The sequence below is a fragment of the Salarias fasciatus genome, chromosome 16 (assembly GCF_902148845.1).
Source record: "Salarias fasciatus chromosome 16, fSalaFa1.1, whole genome shotgun sequence".
In the NCBI taxonomy this organism is placed as follows: domain Eukaryota; kingdom Metazoa; phylum Chordata; class Actinopteri; order Blenniiformes; family Blenniidae; genus Salarias; species Salarias fasciatus.
The window spans coordinates 13,315,624-13,332,046 of NC_043760.1; the positions used below are offsets into that span (position 1 = coordinate 13,315,624).

Below are 16,423 nucleotides of genomic sequence, written 5' to 3' on the forward strand. Positions count from 1 at the left end.
TTAGCTACTCTTACAAGCATATTTCCTCTCCCTGTTGGCTAGCTGCTAGCCAAACCTGCAAGACCGTCGCATGCCGATGTGTCAATACACTCGGCGAGCCTGCTTCGGCGAGCCGACAGAGCAGGATCCACAGACTGATGTCTGCTGCTCCACTTACTGCTGTCTCGCTTCCTCCTTTCTTCTCTCGCTCGCTGGCGAGTTTCTCCTCTGTACGTTTGACCACTATGTTGCTTTGATGGACACGTGGACAAGTTACTGGGCGGGGGTGACGTAGGGCCCCTTTAGGGAGATATCCGTCATTCGACCACTGGTTGCTTGATGGGGTTGTGATGGGGTCGGTCACTGCAGTTCGTACCTTTTAAGACATTACTGTGGTTTGAAGTTGGCCGTCCCTCGGGGGCCCTGTAGTGGCCTCGGGCCCAAAGCAGCTGCCTGCCTTACCTGTTGACAAACCCCCCCACCTCTGGGTGTCCGCTCCTCCGAGGTGCTTTAAGCCTCTCAACCTGTTCGCCAAGATGCCATCATTTTTGTTTCCTGAACTAATCCATGTGGTAATGATCCACAATTAAATAAGACGTTTTGTAAATAGTTCTGAAGATTGACTGTCATCTGCGACATTGTGTTGGAAGCATAATGAGTATAAAACGTATCGCCACGGGCAGTAATTTCCCCCGGCCCGTTCACGATGAGATGATGCAGATAATAGTCGCCCCTGTTTACGGGGACAAGACCGGCGCGAGCAGAGGAGGCCGAGAAAGTTCCTCTTCACGGCTGAGCGAGCCGCTCTCACTCCGTCCAGCTGGCCTATTGATCCGTGGCACAAACTGTGGAGTAATTAAACACAACAATGTTTGATAGGCACACAAACCAGAGGTTTTCTAAGGCCTTGCACCTTGATCCCTCAAAGTGCATCACCACAAATAGGCCATGAGAGAGCTGTCAACAATAAATAGTATATTTACTGTCTGAATAATTCATACATACCGAGTTTAGGTTTGGTCTGAACTCTGACTTCACTGCTCGGTCAGAGGGGAATTGAAATGAGCGTCAGTCATGTTTTCCTCATGTATCGAGCACAACTGACAAGTTTAAGGAAAGTGGGCAGAAAAAGTTCCTCATCAGAATAAGTAAATGCCTCGACTCATGTAAACTGGCAGCGAGCGTCCCTGAAGCTCAGGACGAGTGGCTGTGTGTTCAGCATTTAAGCGTGAGGGCCTGCCTCTTTAGTGGGAACGTTTCCCCCGAGAGGATCTCCAGCCTCCTGTTCCGAGTGGCGAGACTGCAGCCTGGGGACGGACTCCTCCTTTCTTTATGGAGTGGTTTTTAATCCTGCAGCTGGGTAATGGTACAGAAACAGCTTGATTCCCGCTCTCGAAAGAGCGCTCCGTCAGGCGCAAGACGCGTTTCAGATCATCTCCTCAAAAGCCTCTCCACCTGGGGCCGATAACACCGGGAGCCTGATTTTACTGGTATTAGCCGTTTTCCCCCTCCTCTCTCTCTCTCTCTCGCTCTCTGGGTGTCTTTGTTTAGATGAATTAAGCTCTGTGAGAACTCCGTGATCTGTCAGATGTTGTCTGGTAAAGGAAAAACCTTGAGAGGAGACGCAAATGTGAAGAATCAGCAGTAGATTCAGACACGTCCCACCAAAACAAAGGTACTTAGTTTAACCTGAGGTCAATTTGACAGATTATTAACTCATTCTGTGTCTGTGGCCTCATTTTACTTCATGTTTCCAAGTGAAGAGAGAGGTCAGCAAATAATAGATTAGACTAGATAATCTTTATTTTGGGGAGATTTTCATTGTGTCACCAGAAAGTGGCCCTTATTAAAGCACACAAACAATAATACTAATAAATACTATATAAAACAGTATCGGCAATATTGAAACGAGACTGTTGTGGAATTTTTGGTGAAACAGATCCAAAGATGAGGAGATGAGGTTTCAACGCTGCACAAGGAGGTTTTCATTTTAGGATTGCAAGGGTTACAGACAAGTCAGCTGACTGACAGTAAGGCTCACGCAGAACTCTGACCGTCTCTGCCATGGCTTCAGTCACCAGAAGAACATCCGTCTGCTATTCAGGTGAAAGTTCATGACTCCTCTCAGCTCAGGTCAAGGCAGTGTGTCCTTCACACAGTTTCCCTGGAAACGTGAAGTCAGAATATGTTTCATACCAAGACTACTGGTGACTGTAATTTGCGATAATGTTGGTATTGATTGGATTGAAAGATATTATTGTACGCAGTGAATAAATGAACAAAGTACGTGGGACACAGGGCGGTTTTGGACACTAGAAAGTGTGGGTTGGGGGTCATGTGACGGGTGGTGTCGCTGACAGCAGTGCTGATTATAGAGGCTCACAGCAGCAGGGAGGAAGGACCTGCGATGTTACTGCACTCAGCATCAGTTTAATGATTGGTAATATGGTAAATTGTGACTTTTTTGATCATTTGAAATTTGTTGCAATTATATATTTTGAATATTTTGAAGAATGCTTAGCTAATGTCTCTATTTCATGATGTTTTCCATTACTTTTCATGGCATTTGTTTTTGAACATCTTGTGTGTTGTGATCTTGAAATTCCACTTATTGAAACAGATTTCAGAGCGAGGAATTCGACCAGTAGCGACAACAAGCAACCCATGTTGTTGTCTCTGTGTGCGCTCCGGTCACATGCCCCAAAAAAATTCTCAGCCTGCGGGAAACTTCACAATAAAATCCTTCACAGGTTCGGCCTTCTCTCCCCGCTGCACAGGACAAGTTTCAGCATTAATTGCCCTAAAATGAAAAAAGTTGGGATTTGGCGTTCTTCAGTTGCGTTGTTCTTCTGAAGTCAGTTCTGGGAGTGTGAGGCGCAGTATTTCAGTGAGTAAATGTCCTTTAGCTGAATGACAGCGGCGAAGGACCCGGCGCCGCTTTAGCAGACGCGGCGGCGCCGTGACATTGAATTTCATACCACATTAAACATTTTGTCGTCTTTGTCGAGTCAATCACAAACTTTTTTTCCCCCGCTTGCTCTTGTGCTGTGTTTTTGAGAAGCGTCCTGCGCTGACAGCCGGACTGACACTCTAAGTGATCGTGTACCTTCCTGCCTTTCTGTCTCCCGTGCGTCGCGGCCTTCAGTGAAGAATGAGGCGGGTAGCGCTCCGCCGAGATGTCACATCATGACTTTGGCTGTAGGCGTCAGGCGGCGTCCCAAGGACGGCGGGATTGAAAACCTCCGGGGAATGCTTTTTTTTTTTTTTCCTTCACACGGCAGCCGGAGAGAAAAATACCTCCGCCTCACAGCTGTGCGATGATAAAGCTGCAGGTGTTAGCGGACTTCTGTAATTCCTGGAAGTGATGACCGCACAGACCCCCGCGTGTGCCTCAGCTCGCTTTTTCTTTTTCTTTCTTTTTTTTTTTTTTTTTGAAGGTTGTCTAAAGTTCAGAGTGCGGTTATCAATCAGAGCTGTGATGCAGCGAACAAAGCGCTCACGCCCTGAACGTTTCGATCACAGCAGTGTGGCTGCTCTGTGTCCCTGCAGGGTGGGTGTGGCTGTGGGGCTTCGTCTCCATCACCGTCATCAGCCTGCTGTCTCTGCTGGGCGTCGTGCTCGTGCCCATCCTCAAGCAGTCCTGCTTCAAGTTCCTGCTCACCTTCCTGGTGGCGCTGGCGGTGGGCACGCTCAGCGGCGACGCTCTTCTTCACCTGCTGCCTCACGTGAGTACTCTCCACGGCCAGAAACCACCAGAGAGATCTTCCTTTTTATGTAAGTTGCTTTTTATCAGGAGACAAAGGGTCACCTCTGCAAAACTGAAGACGTTGATGATACATTCCACTGTACAGTATGTCTACTTGGTTCAGGTTTTGAATCTGGGATCAATAAAAATATAAGCATGGAGACCGCTCCAGTGTCTGCAGTGACATAAATGCTGAGCGTCATAAATCATGTTTTGAAACATCGCTGCTCTTTGTGGAGCTGATAAAAACGAGGGTTTTCAGATCAGTGGTTCAATAGTTTTGGCTTCGGGCATCAGATGAGTAATGATCCGAGCAGGAGAAACACACAGGCGTCACGCGCTGCGCTCGGCTCCGACGCCATCACGTCACACCCCAGTGGTTAGCTTTATGTTTGAATCAGATGTTCACAATCAATAACCCAGTAGAAGATGTTATTAAAATAAATTGGTTCTCGCCATAGCGATCCTCCGACTGTCTCGAGAATCACAGATGTTTAAAATGCTCTGCAGCCACAGAGTGTCTGATAGAGACAAGAGCAGGTCTTGTTTGTCTTTTGTAGATGTTTAGATACGGCGTCTCGGGCTAAATTCCCTCATGGATCAATGAAGGGAACTTATCAGCTCCACATTCAGGCCACTTTGAGTTGTTTTGAGCAGGTTAACGTCCAAGTGTTGGAATGCAGTTGAGTTTTGCCCCACTGGACTCATATTATGATCATTTATTTTATTTTTTCCTGACATTGTTTTTTTTAAGATGAAGTTAATCAATCAAACTGCAACAGTCCTGTAAAACCCGGCTGAACCGCCTCGCTCTGCTTTCAGTCTCAAGGGCAGCACGACCACAGCGCACACAGCGCCAAGTCCGACATGGACCTGGCGACGGAATTCGACGGCGTGTGGAAGGGTTTAACAGCGCTGGCCGGCATCTACCTCCTCTTCATCATCGAGCATTGCATCGGCATGTTCAAGCACTATAAGGACCAAATGGTGAGGCGAGGAACCGGACCCCGCGTCGCAGGAAACGGTCGGCAGACATTAAAGTGTGCGATCGATCATTTTCAGAGTCAGAAGAAGAGGAAGCAGGAGGGGAAGATCGGCACGAAGCTGTCGGAACACATGTTAAACCGGCGCTCCGACGCCGAGTGGCTGCACCTGAAGCCTCTGAATGAAGGTGAGAATCAGGATGGGAACGTCTCGACAGCAGCTCCGCCGTCGCCGCCGCCGCTCTAACGGCCCCCCTCTCACCCAGATCCCGACGGCACCGCGGTCTCCTGCGACAACGGCCACAACGACACGCAGCTGACGGAGCTCCAGACGCCCGACTCGCCCACCACCAAGACGCCGCTGGCGCCCGCAGGCCTCCGGGCGGACGGGTCGCCCATCAAGGAGAACGGACGCAAAGCCAAGTCGCACAGACACTCGCACGGCCACGGTCACTCGCACGGAGGCAACTGCCACTCCGACCAGGAGATGAAGGACGCCGGCATCGCCAGCATCGCCTGGATGGTCATCATGGGAGACGGCATGCACAACTTCAGCGACGGCCTCGCCATCGGTAAACTGCCTATCTTAATTCACTTAATCAGCCCAGAAAGCAACAGTTTGTAGTTGGATGCTATTGGTTCATTTGCATTTGGGGGCGGGGCTTGCCCAGAGGTAGTGGTCGGGTCATTTTATTTTAGTGAGAGTGTTATTTCATCACTTATTACTTTTCAGTTTCACTCACAGTGACAGTCTAGGTTTCTTAAAGGAATACTCCGAAGATTGTCGACCCACGCCCTATCCCGATCGTTTACACAGTGAGATAAGCTCATAAATACCTTTATTTTGTCCGTTCGTCCAGCCGCGGGCTCCCAGCTGTTAGCATCGTAGTTAGCTTAGCTCAACTGCGGGAGGTGAAGAGGAAACAAAGCCGGACTGACGAAAGTGGACAAAATACTCCTTCCAGTGGTCCAGGGCACGGCGTATTAGCACGTGAAGTAAATCCGAATGGTTATAAAACATTTTAAAAGACGTGTTTTCCTTTTCAATCCGTTAAAATAACGTGTTGATACACACAGACCTGCACAAGCATAGTGCTCCGCGGAAGGATATACCGGCGCACAGCGGCCGAGTCTATGCTTCTACTGCTGTGCACCGGTATATCCTTCCGCGGAGCACTGCGCATGCGCAGGTCTGTGTGTATCAACACGTTATTTTAACGGATTGAAAAGGAAAACACGTCTTTTAAAATGTTTTATAACCATTCGGATTTACTTCACGTGCTAATACGCCGTCCCCTGGACCACTGGAAGGAGTATTTTGTCCACTTTCGTCAGTCCGGCTCTGTTTCCCCTTCACCTCCCGCAGTTGAGCTAAGCTAACTACGATGCTAACAGCTGGGAGCCCGCGGCTGGACAAACGGACACAATAAAGGTATCTATGAGCTTATCTCACTGTGTAAATGATCGGGATAGGGCGTGGGTCCAAAATCTTCGGAGTATTCCTTTAATCAAGGCTTGAATAAAGAACTTTTATTGCAGCTGTAGATGTTGATAAAGTCGCTCGCTTGAGCCATAAAACACTGACCTTGACCTACTGGAGTCAAAGACAGTTTACACAAGATCTTTTCTCATTTATTGGAATAGTTGAATTTTGGTTTTCTTATTATTACTTATTTGGCTTTTTTCTTTTTAATCGTTTTGTATTTTCTTGAACTTTTAACTTGACACTGCACTGAAGCTTTGTTTGAAGAAATATTGCGAAATAAATCTTGATCGCATGATCTGCCAGACAAATCACGACTAGATGTGTTCCTGAAAACACTCAGCCCTCGTAGAATTCCAGTGAAATTGTTTTATTGTAGTTTAGTGAAGGTGGCGTAGCCAGTGTGAAAATAGTCACAGATGCATAGATTGGTGGAGAATTATCCCCCTACACACTGACACACAGTGGAATTCTGAGCTGTTTTATGAAGTTTTTTTTTTTTTTTTTTTTCCTTCCACACATCTAATTCCTGGAAGTTAAATTCAAATGAATGATCTTCACCGGTAATGAGCGCTCTGCGCTCACACAGCACATCCTGTCAGCTCTCCACCCTGAAACGTAAATCCTCAGAAACCTGTTGGCTGTATCAACACCGTGCGAACTGAAGTTTTCCGAGTGAAAGGCCCGCTCGGCAGCTTTCAAGTCATTCTTCAGCTGCCTCTCTTTTGCTGCTCTTGAGCGAGATGAGCAGATTGGCACGGCTCTGAGGGAGGAAAGCGGTATCTGTCTTGTCATCTGACTCCCCCGTCTTGTCGTCTCCCTGACTCTGTGATCTCGTCTCTGCAGGCGCGGCGTTCAGCGCCAACCTGACAGGTGGCATCAGCACATCGGTGGCAGTTTTCTGCCACGAACTGCCTCACGAACTCGGTAAGTGCACCTGGAGAAGCCCCAGAGCGCCCAACAGCAGCCGGCTCCTCGCCGCTCCCCGAGCCGAGACTTTTAATCATCGCTTCAGAAAAAGAAAGTGTCCATCTGAGCGTTTTTTTCAGCAGAGAAAAGCACCTGTCGCTTCATTTGGGGGCGTTTGTCCTCGTCGATGTTTGTTTACGGCGAGAGCAGAGCGGCCCGGAGACCCAGACGGCGGTACGGATGATGTGTCTGGCCGCTGCGCCCTCTCACGGCCTCGCCGCTCCGCTTGATGAATAGAGTCGTGTCGATTACCGCAGTGTGTGAATCGCTGAATAACGGCCCCGGTTTGTCTGGCTGCTCCCTGCTGCCCGGATCCACAGGGATCCGGAGAGAAAAGGGATGAAACGCAGTCTGGTTCAGCTTTATGTCGCTGCTTTCTGAGAGTTGGGGGTCAGGGGCGATGCGGTTTCTGAGCCGTCGACGCTTCTCGGCAGCACTCGGATCGTCTGGAGCGACTCTCTTTGCGATCTTAACGTTTCCCGTTGATGCCGAGCCCGCCGCCACGCCCCCTTCCCCGCCGGGTTTGACGAGCAGCGCCTCTCCCCTCGGCTCCTCCCGAACACAAAGAGGCGTCCTGCGACCGGCAGCTGGATGGGAAGAGGATGATTATGGGGCTTCTTTAACCACCCGCGGTGAAGCTAATTGGCAGTGATGGGTGTGTTAATTGCGGTAGATGAGGCGGCGAGCGCTCGAGTGTCTGACAGTTTGGAGCCGGGGAGGCAGGAAATGTGAAGGTTGAACAGAAGCAAGAGGGAAAAAAGAAAAAGTGTCATCGAAGCGAGGTGTGTTGGAGTTTCTCTTTAACGTCTCCCCTCGTTTCTCCGGGGCTGATTGATGGATGAGAGCCGAGCGGTAATATATTCATTGTGGTAATTAGCCGGGAAAAGAGGACGCTCGCTACACGGCGCGGGGAATGTAGGCCACCCCCTCCTCGGCGTTCATCTCTTTCTCCACATCCAGGGCGTTTCCGCCGAGACTCGGCCCGCCGGCGGCGGGAGAGTCGCAGAGGCCTCGGCCTGCATGGGTAATCACCAAACGGAGTTTCAGACACACTCCTGAGGAAGTCCGGCTCCGATTTAGTCAGGATGAGCCGCAGGGAGCCCGCTGATCGCCGCTGCCGGAAGAACCGATGAGAGAAATCAGCGCGACGCTACAATAACGCACTCTGTGCATAGTTAGGATTGAATTTACTGCTCTTCAAAACTCTGCTGAATATAGATCCTGTACGAGTGTCGCCGTGTTAATGTGCATCTCTCCCGGCCGACAGGTGACTTCGCGGTGCTGCTGAAAGCCGGCATGTCGGTGAAGCAGGCCATCGTCTACAACGTGCTGTCCGCCCTCATGGCCTACGTCGGCATGATCATCGGCACCGCTGTGGGCCAGTACACGCACAACGTCACCAACTGGATCTTCGCCATCACAGCTGGCATGTTCCTCTACGTGGCTCTGGTGGACATGGTGAGTTGGCGCGGCGCTGGCAGCAGCCCCGAAGTGATAATTCCCCCCCCCCCCTTTTCTCACCTCCTCGGCAGCATTAGCTTTACTTCTGCTGCCTCCTCTCTCTCGCTCGCTCTCTCCCCTGACCTTCGCTCTGCTGTGTGCAGCTTCCAGAGATGCTGCACGGGGACAGCGAGGACCACAAGCGCTGCCAGCTGGGGCACTTTGTCCTGCAGAACCTGGGCATGCTGACCGGGTTCGGCATCATGCTGGTCATCGCCATCTTCGAGGACCAGATCGTCCTCGACTTCGACTTCTAGTGGAGGACGGCGGGGAGGGGAGGGGGAGTCGGGCGCATCGGTGTTGTTCTTCTCGGCCTTATCGCGCTCCGGCCCTGCATGCAGTGTGCGTCTCATTCCAAACAGGCGGCGGCTCCGCCCCGCTCCTCCGTCACCTCTCCCCCCGTCCGCTCGCGGCCCAGCGGCTCGCTGCACATCCTTCACCGCCTGTTGTTAGTATGTCGTCGTCATCGTTGCGCCGCCATCGTTTCCCCCGTCTCTCGTCCGCCCTCCACGCCGAGCTTCGGCCACTTGGAGCGCCTTTAAAAGAGCGAGCGGGAAGCCCGAGTGTCAAACTGAATAATCTCTGAATGTCTCTTTGTCTCTACCACCGCCTATAAACCAGAACTTGAAAATTGATCGAACTTCTTTTATAGCAACAATAAAATAGTTATTTATAATGTTTACTGTTGTTTAGAAACAAAACATATTTTGTCCTCGAATCTTAAAAGGTTATTTAATTACATGAGCTGGGTGATGCCCCCTCCCCCCCCCCCCGGTTCATCTGAATCATATCAATGCTGGTTTTTAAATCCCAAAGAATTCTGTGAATGAACCCAGTGGTCACAATCTCAATTCATATTTAAGTCTCGCAGTAAAGAATCAATTCAGTTGGATTAACTCTCATGTTACCATTCATAGATCTTCCAGAGAGTTGGTTTGTGCTCACGGTTCAGATTTTTAGTGGTTATAGTGATGATTGCTGCTGCCAAGACTTCGACAGATGAACATTTTACCGTGATCAGTGTTAATTTTGTTTGGATGCTCACAAATATCTGACCAACCTTTCTGTTTTGTTTTTTTTTTGTTTTGTTTTGTGAGGGTTTTGACAATCTTTAGCCAAACGAGACTTCTTTGTCTTGCTGTGTTTTCTTCGCTGGTGAGAATCAACAGCTGGGAAATGTGACTCGGGGTCAGCTGGGTCTCACGGTGCCGTAGTTTATTGGTGCGGAGCGACGCCGTCTCACATCCGGTCTAACGGGAGCCGACCCGCTCCGGTGGGAGGATCTGTAGATACCTGATGTGTTTAGTGTCAAGAGTTCATCTGGAGGACAAACGCTTTTCTTTCTTCTGCTGTTTCTTCTTTCTTCTTGGGTTTTTTTTTTTTTTTTTTGGTGGATTTTGATTTTCTGACAATCCGAGACGAACTAAAAACGACACACACACACACACACACACGCGTCACAGCAGAACAAATCATCAAAGTCAGATTATTTATTCTGAAGAGCATTCCCCTGTGTGAACCACTCACTGTGGATGAGCAGTGGCTGGTGCTTGATGCCCCCAAACCCCCCCCCCCGTCCCCTCCTGTCCTGTCCCCACCCCCTCCACCCCCCACCCACATTCCATTGGCTGCTACAGCTGCTGGACACACACACGCACTGTGCGTCTATATGTGCGTGTGCGTGTCTTCATCTATCCTGTCACTGTGTGACATCCATGCTCTGTGTCTTATCTGGCTGTAAACCATCGAAGCGTGCATGAAGCATGACCCAAAGCGGTACGGACGTCGTGTCGACTCTAAACTCATCCAGATTCAAGTATTGACGACCTTTTGTTACTTTTCAAATGAGCAGTGTGTGTGACGATCGCGCAGGAGTCTCCGGGGCGTAGTGTGGCCTGCGTTACAGGGGTCCCGTTCTTTCGGAAAACGGTTGATTTGTACGTCGTGTCTTATATATTTAAAAGTTATTGCAGCTGAACATGAATGTATTTGTATCCCAGCTGTTTTCCATGATATTATTTTTGTACTTTGAAAGTTTTTTTTTTTTTTTTTTTTCTTATTTTGGTTAATGTATTAATAATTTAAATCTGAGCTGCCCTGTGGAGTGTTCACTGATACTCTGTAATGCTTGAAACTCTACGCCCTGAAGTTTTCCTGCTGTTTTGGGTGCTCCCCCCCAAAAAAAAAGAAGCCTTGTTTTTTGCTTTATGTGTATATTTGTTGAAAATCTGGATATAAAATGCAAAATATGACATCATTGCTGTTTTTCTGTCTGTGCGTTCTCCCCATTCTGAAAAGCAAATAAACTCTGGAAAAAAAAGATTCTGATCCCGCTCTCTTGCTGGTTGTGCTTTTATCTTAAAGAAAGCCCAGTGGGGTCACGGCGGCGTGACGCCTCTTATCGGCTCCTCGCCGCTCATATCTGCTGCTGTGTTTGTCTTTCTGAATCTGTTCAGGAAGCAGGTGAGTAACTGGACCCCGTCCCCGCCGCCGGTCACCCTCTCAGAAAAGGGCACAAGGCGCGTCTGCTTTTCTTTTATTGGCTTCGTTATGAACCTCATGAGCTGAGCTGGCAGAGCAGAGCGACGCCCCGCCTGATCCAGTGCTCCGGGGGGACGTCGGAGTTCAGCGTCATGGCGACGACGTAGTTGGTGGAGTGGCCCGTGGTGGACAGCGTCCCGCGGCGCTCGCTCGTCTTGTAGACCGGCGCCACGTAGCACATCCTGGGTGGAACCTCCTCCCGCTTCATGGGCTTCAGCCACATCTTCGGGAGAAGAACGGAGAGCGGGAGAGGTTACTGAGGGGCCACGGGGGGCGGCGGGCGGCGCCACTCCAAGGTTATTTTTGACGCTGGATATTTGGCATCTGGCATAATTCCACTACAGCTCAACACTCCTGATGAGGGCAGCACGCCGTCCAAAGGTCAGAAATAGTTCCCACAGTTTGACCTCGTGCTGCTTCTCACATATCTGGAAACAGTAAGGTCGACTGCGTCGTGATATTTTAATTTAAAAGTTCATTTAGCTTGAGAAAACATTCTAAAACATGCCAGAAGTCTAGAACTGTGCCTGTAGTGCACACACACTGCCAGACTGGTAAAATAGTACCATAATCATATAATACCTTAATCTCAAAATGTGAATTTTTGTTGTGGTGTGTTTGAGATGAAACTTGATATCTTCTTAATGTCTCTTTGGTCTATCTTCAGTTGTTTCTGCAGGTCCAGCAGGCCAGTCCTGCTTCCTGACGCGTTCTCCACTTCAGCAGCGTGCCCTCCATCTCTTCTCACCCAAGCATTAACTTACAAATTGGAACTTTTGGGGCCTAAACTTATAAAACAAAAGCATCAACAAGGACAGGACCCCCCGGGCAATTAAATGGTCTTGGTTATGCAAAAATAAGTAAACTGGGTCACTCCAAAAACATTTTAACCCCCTCCTCCTCCTCCCAGTAAAATCAGAAACAGTTTGTAGCTCTGCAGCTGAAGAGGAGTCGTATGGCGCCACAACAGGGGCCTCGCTGAAACATTAGCATTTCAAAGCTCGGGCGGCTCCATGGTGATTTTTTTTTTTTTTACCCACCGCAAATAATAAACACATTTTAATTAAGTTCCACTCTTCTCAGAAACTGATTCTGTTAATAAGATGCCCTGGAATACGTCTGAATATTAAAAAATAGTCAGTCTTTTGCATTATTCATGGTCACTTGGATGTATTGTGGCGCGGAGCGAGCCGAGGAGGGAAAAAGGCTCCATCGGTCGTCGGTCTTCGCCAGTGGCGCTTGTTTCCATCACTCCCGTCAGTCTGTTTTTATGCTCCATATCAAGCTCGGTTAATTAATAAAAAGGGTGGGAAGTGAAGGAGACGGGCGTCCTGCGGGCGGAATGTAAAACAGTCCGGACAACGAGGAGCCGAACGTCCTCCAGAGTGAAGCTGCTGATCGGCTCCTCGCTGCGCTGGAGAAAGAAAAACCTTGTCGGGGCTTTACACACTCGGTCGCAATGTGCTGTGAGCACAGATAAGATATTTTCTGAGGCCCGGAGGGAGCCGCAGCAGCAGAATCAATAAACCTCTTTCCCTCAAACTTTATGTAAGAATCGCTTACGCAACAAAGGAGTCGGGGTTTTTTTCTTCTTCTTCTTCCTTTCTTCTTGCGGTTGCCTCCTTGCTTTACACTTTGGATTCCGAAGCTCACACTCAGGCTTAATAGTTGCCCACACTGAGGGGCTGAAAGTGATCAATGTGAAATAAACCCTCACGCTCCTCTTTCTCTGCACGACGCAAACTGACTGAGCTTCAAATGCATCTTCTGAGAAAAGGAATGAGCAGCCGAGTGTGAGCGAGCGAGGGAGGATAGGTCCACTGACTGACTGATTGTGTGAGTGTGTGCGAGTGTGTGAGGTCCACAGACTGAGTGAGAGCACAGCTCCTCTCCAAACTCTCCCAGTCATCTGCTCAGAGTAGCAACTTCTTCATTGACCCGCCGAGGGCAGTCGATAGAAACAGCTGTTCAGTATGGGCAGGAACGTGTGTGTGTATGTCTTTATCTGAGTGTGTGTGGTGTGTGTGTGTGTGTGTGTGTGTGTGTGTGTGTCCTCACCACAGGCATGGGGTCGTGCAGCACTTTGGGATGGGATTCAGCCAGTAGTTTGGCCTTTCTGTCCCAGCGGGCCCCGTCAAGGAACAGTCCTCTGATGTACACACCTGTCTCACACACACACACACACACACACACACACACACACACACACACACACACACACACACAGATGTAACATCTGCTCATCATGCAGTACACACCTGAAGTCTCAGCTTTTTTCTTTTTTTTTTTAGGAACTTCTAATGATAAAAAATGTGATAAACTTGATTAAAGTGATTCTGTTTTCCTGCACTTTAACTCTTTGCCTGATCTTTGGTGTTCAAGAGAAGAACTTGTCTCAAGAACTGAGAGGATGTTATTAACGTAAAATCAAACTTTTTTTTTTTTAAATCATTGTGAAATTAGCTCAACACGAGCTTAACTGATTACAATGTAAAAGTAAGTGGAGTCATTCAGATGGCAGATTAATGTCAGTATCTGCATTTTCACATCCGTATGAACACTATGAAACAGGTTTCATACTTCTGGTTCTTGGAGTCTAATTTCATGAAGCTGTCCTGACCTTGGAGATATGAATTATTCTGACCAGATCGTTTCATGAATGGAGCTGAGGTGACCTCTACTCTCGCATTCATTTCATGTGAGCTCCTTGTGATGATCGTCTGAGGAAAAAGCGGGTCCATAACCGGACCGCTGGCGCCCCGCCCACATCGTACACGGACGCACAAACACACTGCGGGCCTGGCGGTGGTGTTGGTGTGACGGGGGCCCAGCTGGGGGCTGATTGAGGCCGAGCTGCGGGCTCAGCGAGGGGCTGAAGCAGGCCAGAGCGGCCGCCTCTGCTCCACGCCACTGGCTCCTCCTTCTCCCCGGTCGTACCGTCCTTCGGCGGCCGGGTGAACTGCCGGTCGTCCAGCACCTCGAAGTCGAAGCCGAGCAGGTCGATGGGGACGTTGTGTTTCCGAGCGTAGTTCTGCTGGATGCCGGTGAGGAAGGCCTGCGTGAAGAAGAAGCCCGAGATCCAGAAGACCGCCGGCGTGCCTTGGTCGTACCAGTCCTGAGTGACGAGAGGAAAAATGAAAGACAAGCGCACGACTTCAGTACAGCTGGCAAAAAAAAAAAGATAAAAATAACCCTGTAAACTCTGTTATTAATCATTTCTCACTTAAACACTGAATTAGGATGTCAGAGAGCGATCCCTCCTGATTCCTGGGGAGTTTTCAGTCTGTGCCATGGATTGACTGACGCGCTGATCGCAGCTCATTACCAAGCATCCAGGAGAGAAAATGACCATCTTGGCAGCTTTCATTTGGGTTTATTTTTTTGTTTTTTTCTTTTTGGAGGCGGGACACAGCTGTGCAGTCAGCAGCAGACAACAGGCGTTTATATTCGAGCACGCTGACGGAGAGTTCATCTCTTCTGCAGTGCGAGGAAGGAAGCCGGCGAGCTGGAGGCTCGTTTCAGGTCAGAGGAGAGAGAGCGGCCGCGCAGCGACAATTACGAGTTAAACCTGTGATTATTGTACAAATGTAAGATGGATTTTTTTTTTTTTTTAAATTTGATGTAAGTCAGGAAATGTGGTGTCGTAAAGAGTGCGGTAAAGAAACTGTATTTCACAGCGGGGTGAATCAACGCTGAAGCGAAGCACCTGTGACTCAAACAAAAAAATGCTCCCAGCAAGCAAAAAAAACATTCCTGATAAAGTACTCTTTAATATTGTGATGATAAACATTTCACCTCTGCGCGGCTCACAGAGGGGAAACATTTTCTTAAATCCTCTTTCAACAAGACACACTATGATGTTTCTACACTATAGAAACATTCCAGGAAAAAAAAAAGGGGTGCTCTTTCTAGGAAACTTGTGACTCCTGTGGGAACTCATGGGTGGACGTAACACACACACATATGCACTCACACACACACACACACACACAGCATTCTTTTTCACCCCACTGCGTCCTGATGTAAAGCAGGGACGGCGTCTGCTGAACTCTGGGACGGAGCAGTTCACTCTGCAGACTCACATGTGGGCCGGTCATGTGGCTGCCAGGACTTCCTGTACAGAGCTGAGTGGAGCTGACCTCCCAAGCAAAGCATCCTGGGAACTGACGCGTGACACAGCTTAAGGCCGCTCCCACACCGCTACATGTGTTTAACTTTAACTCAGATCAGAGGAAAAACACTGAACTAAGCAGCGACGGGAAAGATATTGATTACATCTGGGAAAGTAAAAAAACAGGCACAGCAGCTTTTTACTCTTCCAGCAGACTTTTATATTTCCGTGTAATTTTTACACTAGTCTCAGCTAAAGTAGAGATTACATATGAGGGATTATTTTGCAAATAACAAAAACAAAAACTTTTCTATTTCTGGTTTCTTTCTCTGTCTCCTCTTTAAGGCTTACAAAGACAAAGTAAAAATCTGTCTGTTGTTTTAACTGAAATATTACTGAGAGGGTCGCACAGTGAAAAACATGTTATAATATTAAAACATTTTTTGTGCCGTGACAAAGTGATGCCAGTTCACTTAGTGTGGATTTTCGTCTGCGGCTGCAGGTTGAATGAAAATGACGGCGCAGGTGACTGTGTGTGAGTTAATCTGTGAAGTAACCGGATCAGAGCGGACCTGCCGGCTAGTCAGAGGTCGGGTGCGCTCTGATCACACGGAGCATAAACCGCCTGCTACTCAGCGTTCCTGTGATGTTTGGATTGAAGAAAAGACGGCACCTGCAGGAAGCCGAGCCTCTCCAGGAAGTCGTTGACGTAGCTCCCCAGCGGTTTGAGGCTGGGGTAGGACTTCTTCATCCACAGGGCCGGGATGCGGCCCGTCAGGATGCTGCTGACCACCTCCTCCAGCTCTGCAGACATCACCACCAGGCCCTGCAGCACAGGGAGCCGCGGCACAGCTTCAAACACACACTCGTTGCTCCAGTCATGTTCTGACGCTAAACTCTCTAAAGAAATAATGTGACAGAAAACCAAATAATGGAAAGTCTTATTGCTCTGTGGGGGGTCTTTGATACCGGAGTGAAGGAGGATGTACTCATTCTCCCTCCTGACTCTTTCATGCTCTGTCGGATTCACTCAAAGCCAGTTCAATAAGGTGTTTGAATGTTGCATGATTCCTTCCAGCCTTGAATGTGTCCAGCTTTCTGTTAGCTTATTT

General features: G+C 48.9%; 2 protein-coding genes across 4 annotated transcripts in view; one reads left to right on the forward strand and one right to left on the reverse strand.

The window, feature by feature from the left end:
- Nucleotides 1–10,491, forward strand: part of LOC115403006 (zinc transporter ZIP10-like) — a 31,330-nt gene extending 20,839 nt beyond the window's left edge. For all 3 annotated transcript variants that reach the window (XM_030111744.1, XM_030111746.1, XM_030111745.1), the window contains exons 5-11: nt 3,529–3,704; nt 4,547–4,711; nt 4,787–4,895; nt 4,974–5,279; nt 7,037–7,117; nt 8,427–8,617; nt 8,764–10,491. In XM_030111744.1, coding sequence (XP_029967604.1) covers nt 3,529–3,704; nt 4,547–4,711; nt 4,787–4,895; nt 4,974–5,279; nt 7,037–7,117; nt 8,427–8,617; nt 8,764–8,916 — 1,181 coding nt within the window. In that variant the 3' untranslated portion in view covers nt 8,917–10,491. The remainder of the gene's footprint in view (nt 1–3,528; nt 3,705–4,546; nt 4,712–4,786; nt 4,896–4,973; nt 5,280–7,036; nt 7,118–8,426; nt 8,618–8,763) is intronic.
- A 708-nt stretch (nt 10,492–11,199) lies between these two features.
- The window catches only part of LOC115403401 (dynein heavy chain 7, axonemal-like), a 73,514-nt gene continuing 68,290 nt past the window's right edge, over nt 11,200–16,423 (reverse strand). The window contains exons 60-63 of the mRNA XM_030112265.1: nt 15,985–16,137; nt 14,138–14,315; nt 13,259–13,362; nt 11,200–11,423 (exon numbers count right to left, since the gene is read on the reverse strand). Coding sequence (XP_029968125.1) covers nt 11,217–11,423; nt 13,259–13,362; nt 14,138–14,315; nt 15,985–16,137 — 642 coding nt within the window. The 3' untranslated portion in view covers nt 11,200–11,216. The remainder of the gene's footprint in view (nt 11,424–13,258; nt 13,363–14,137; nt 14,316–15,984; nt 16,138–16,423) is intronic.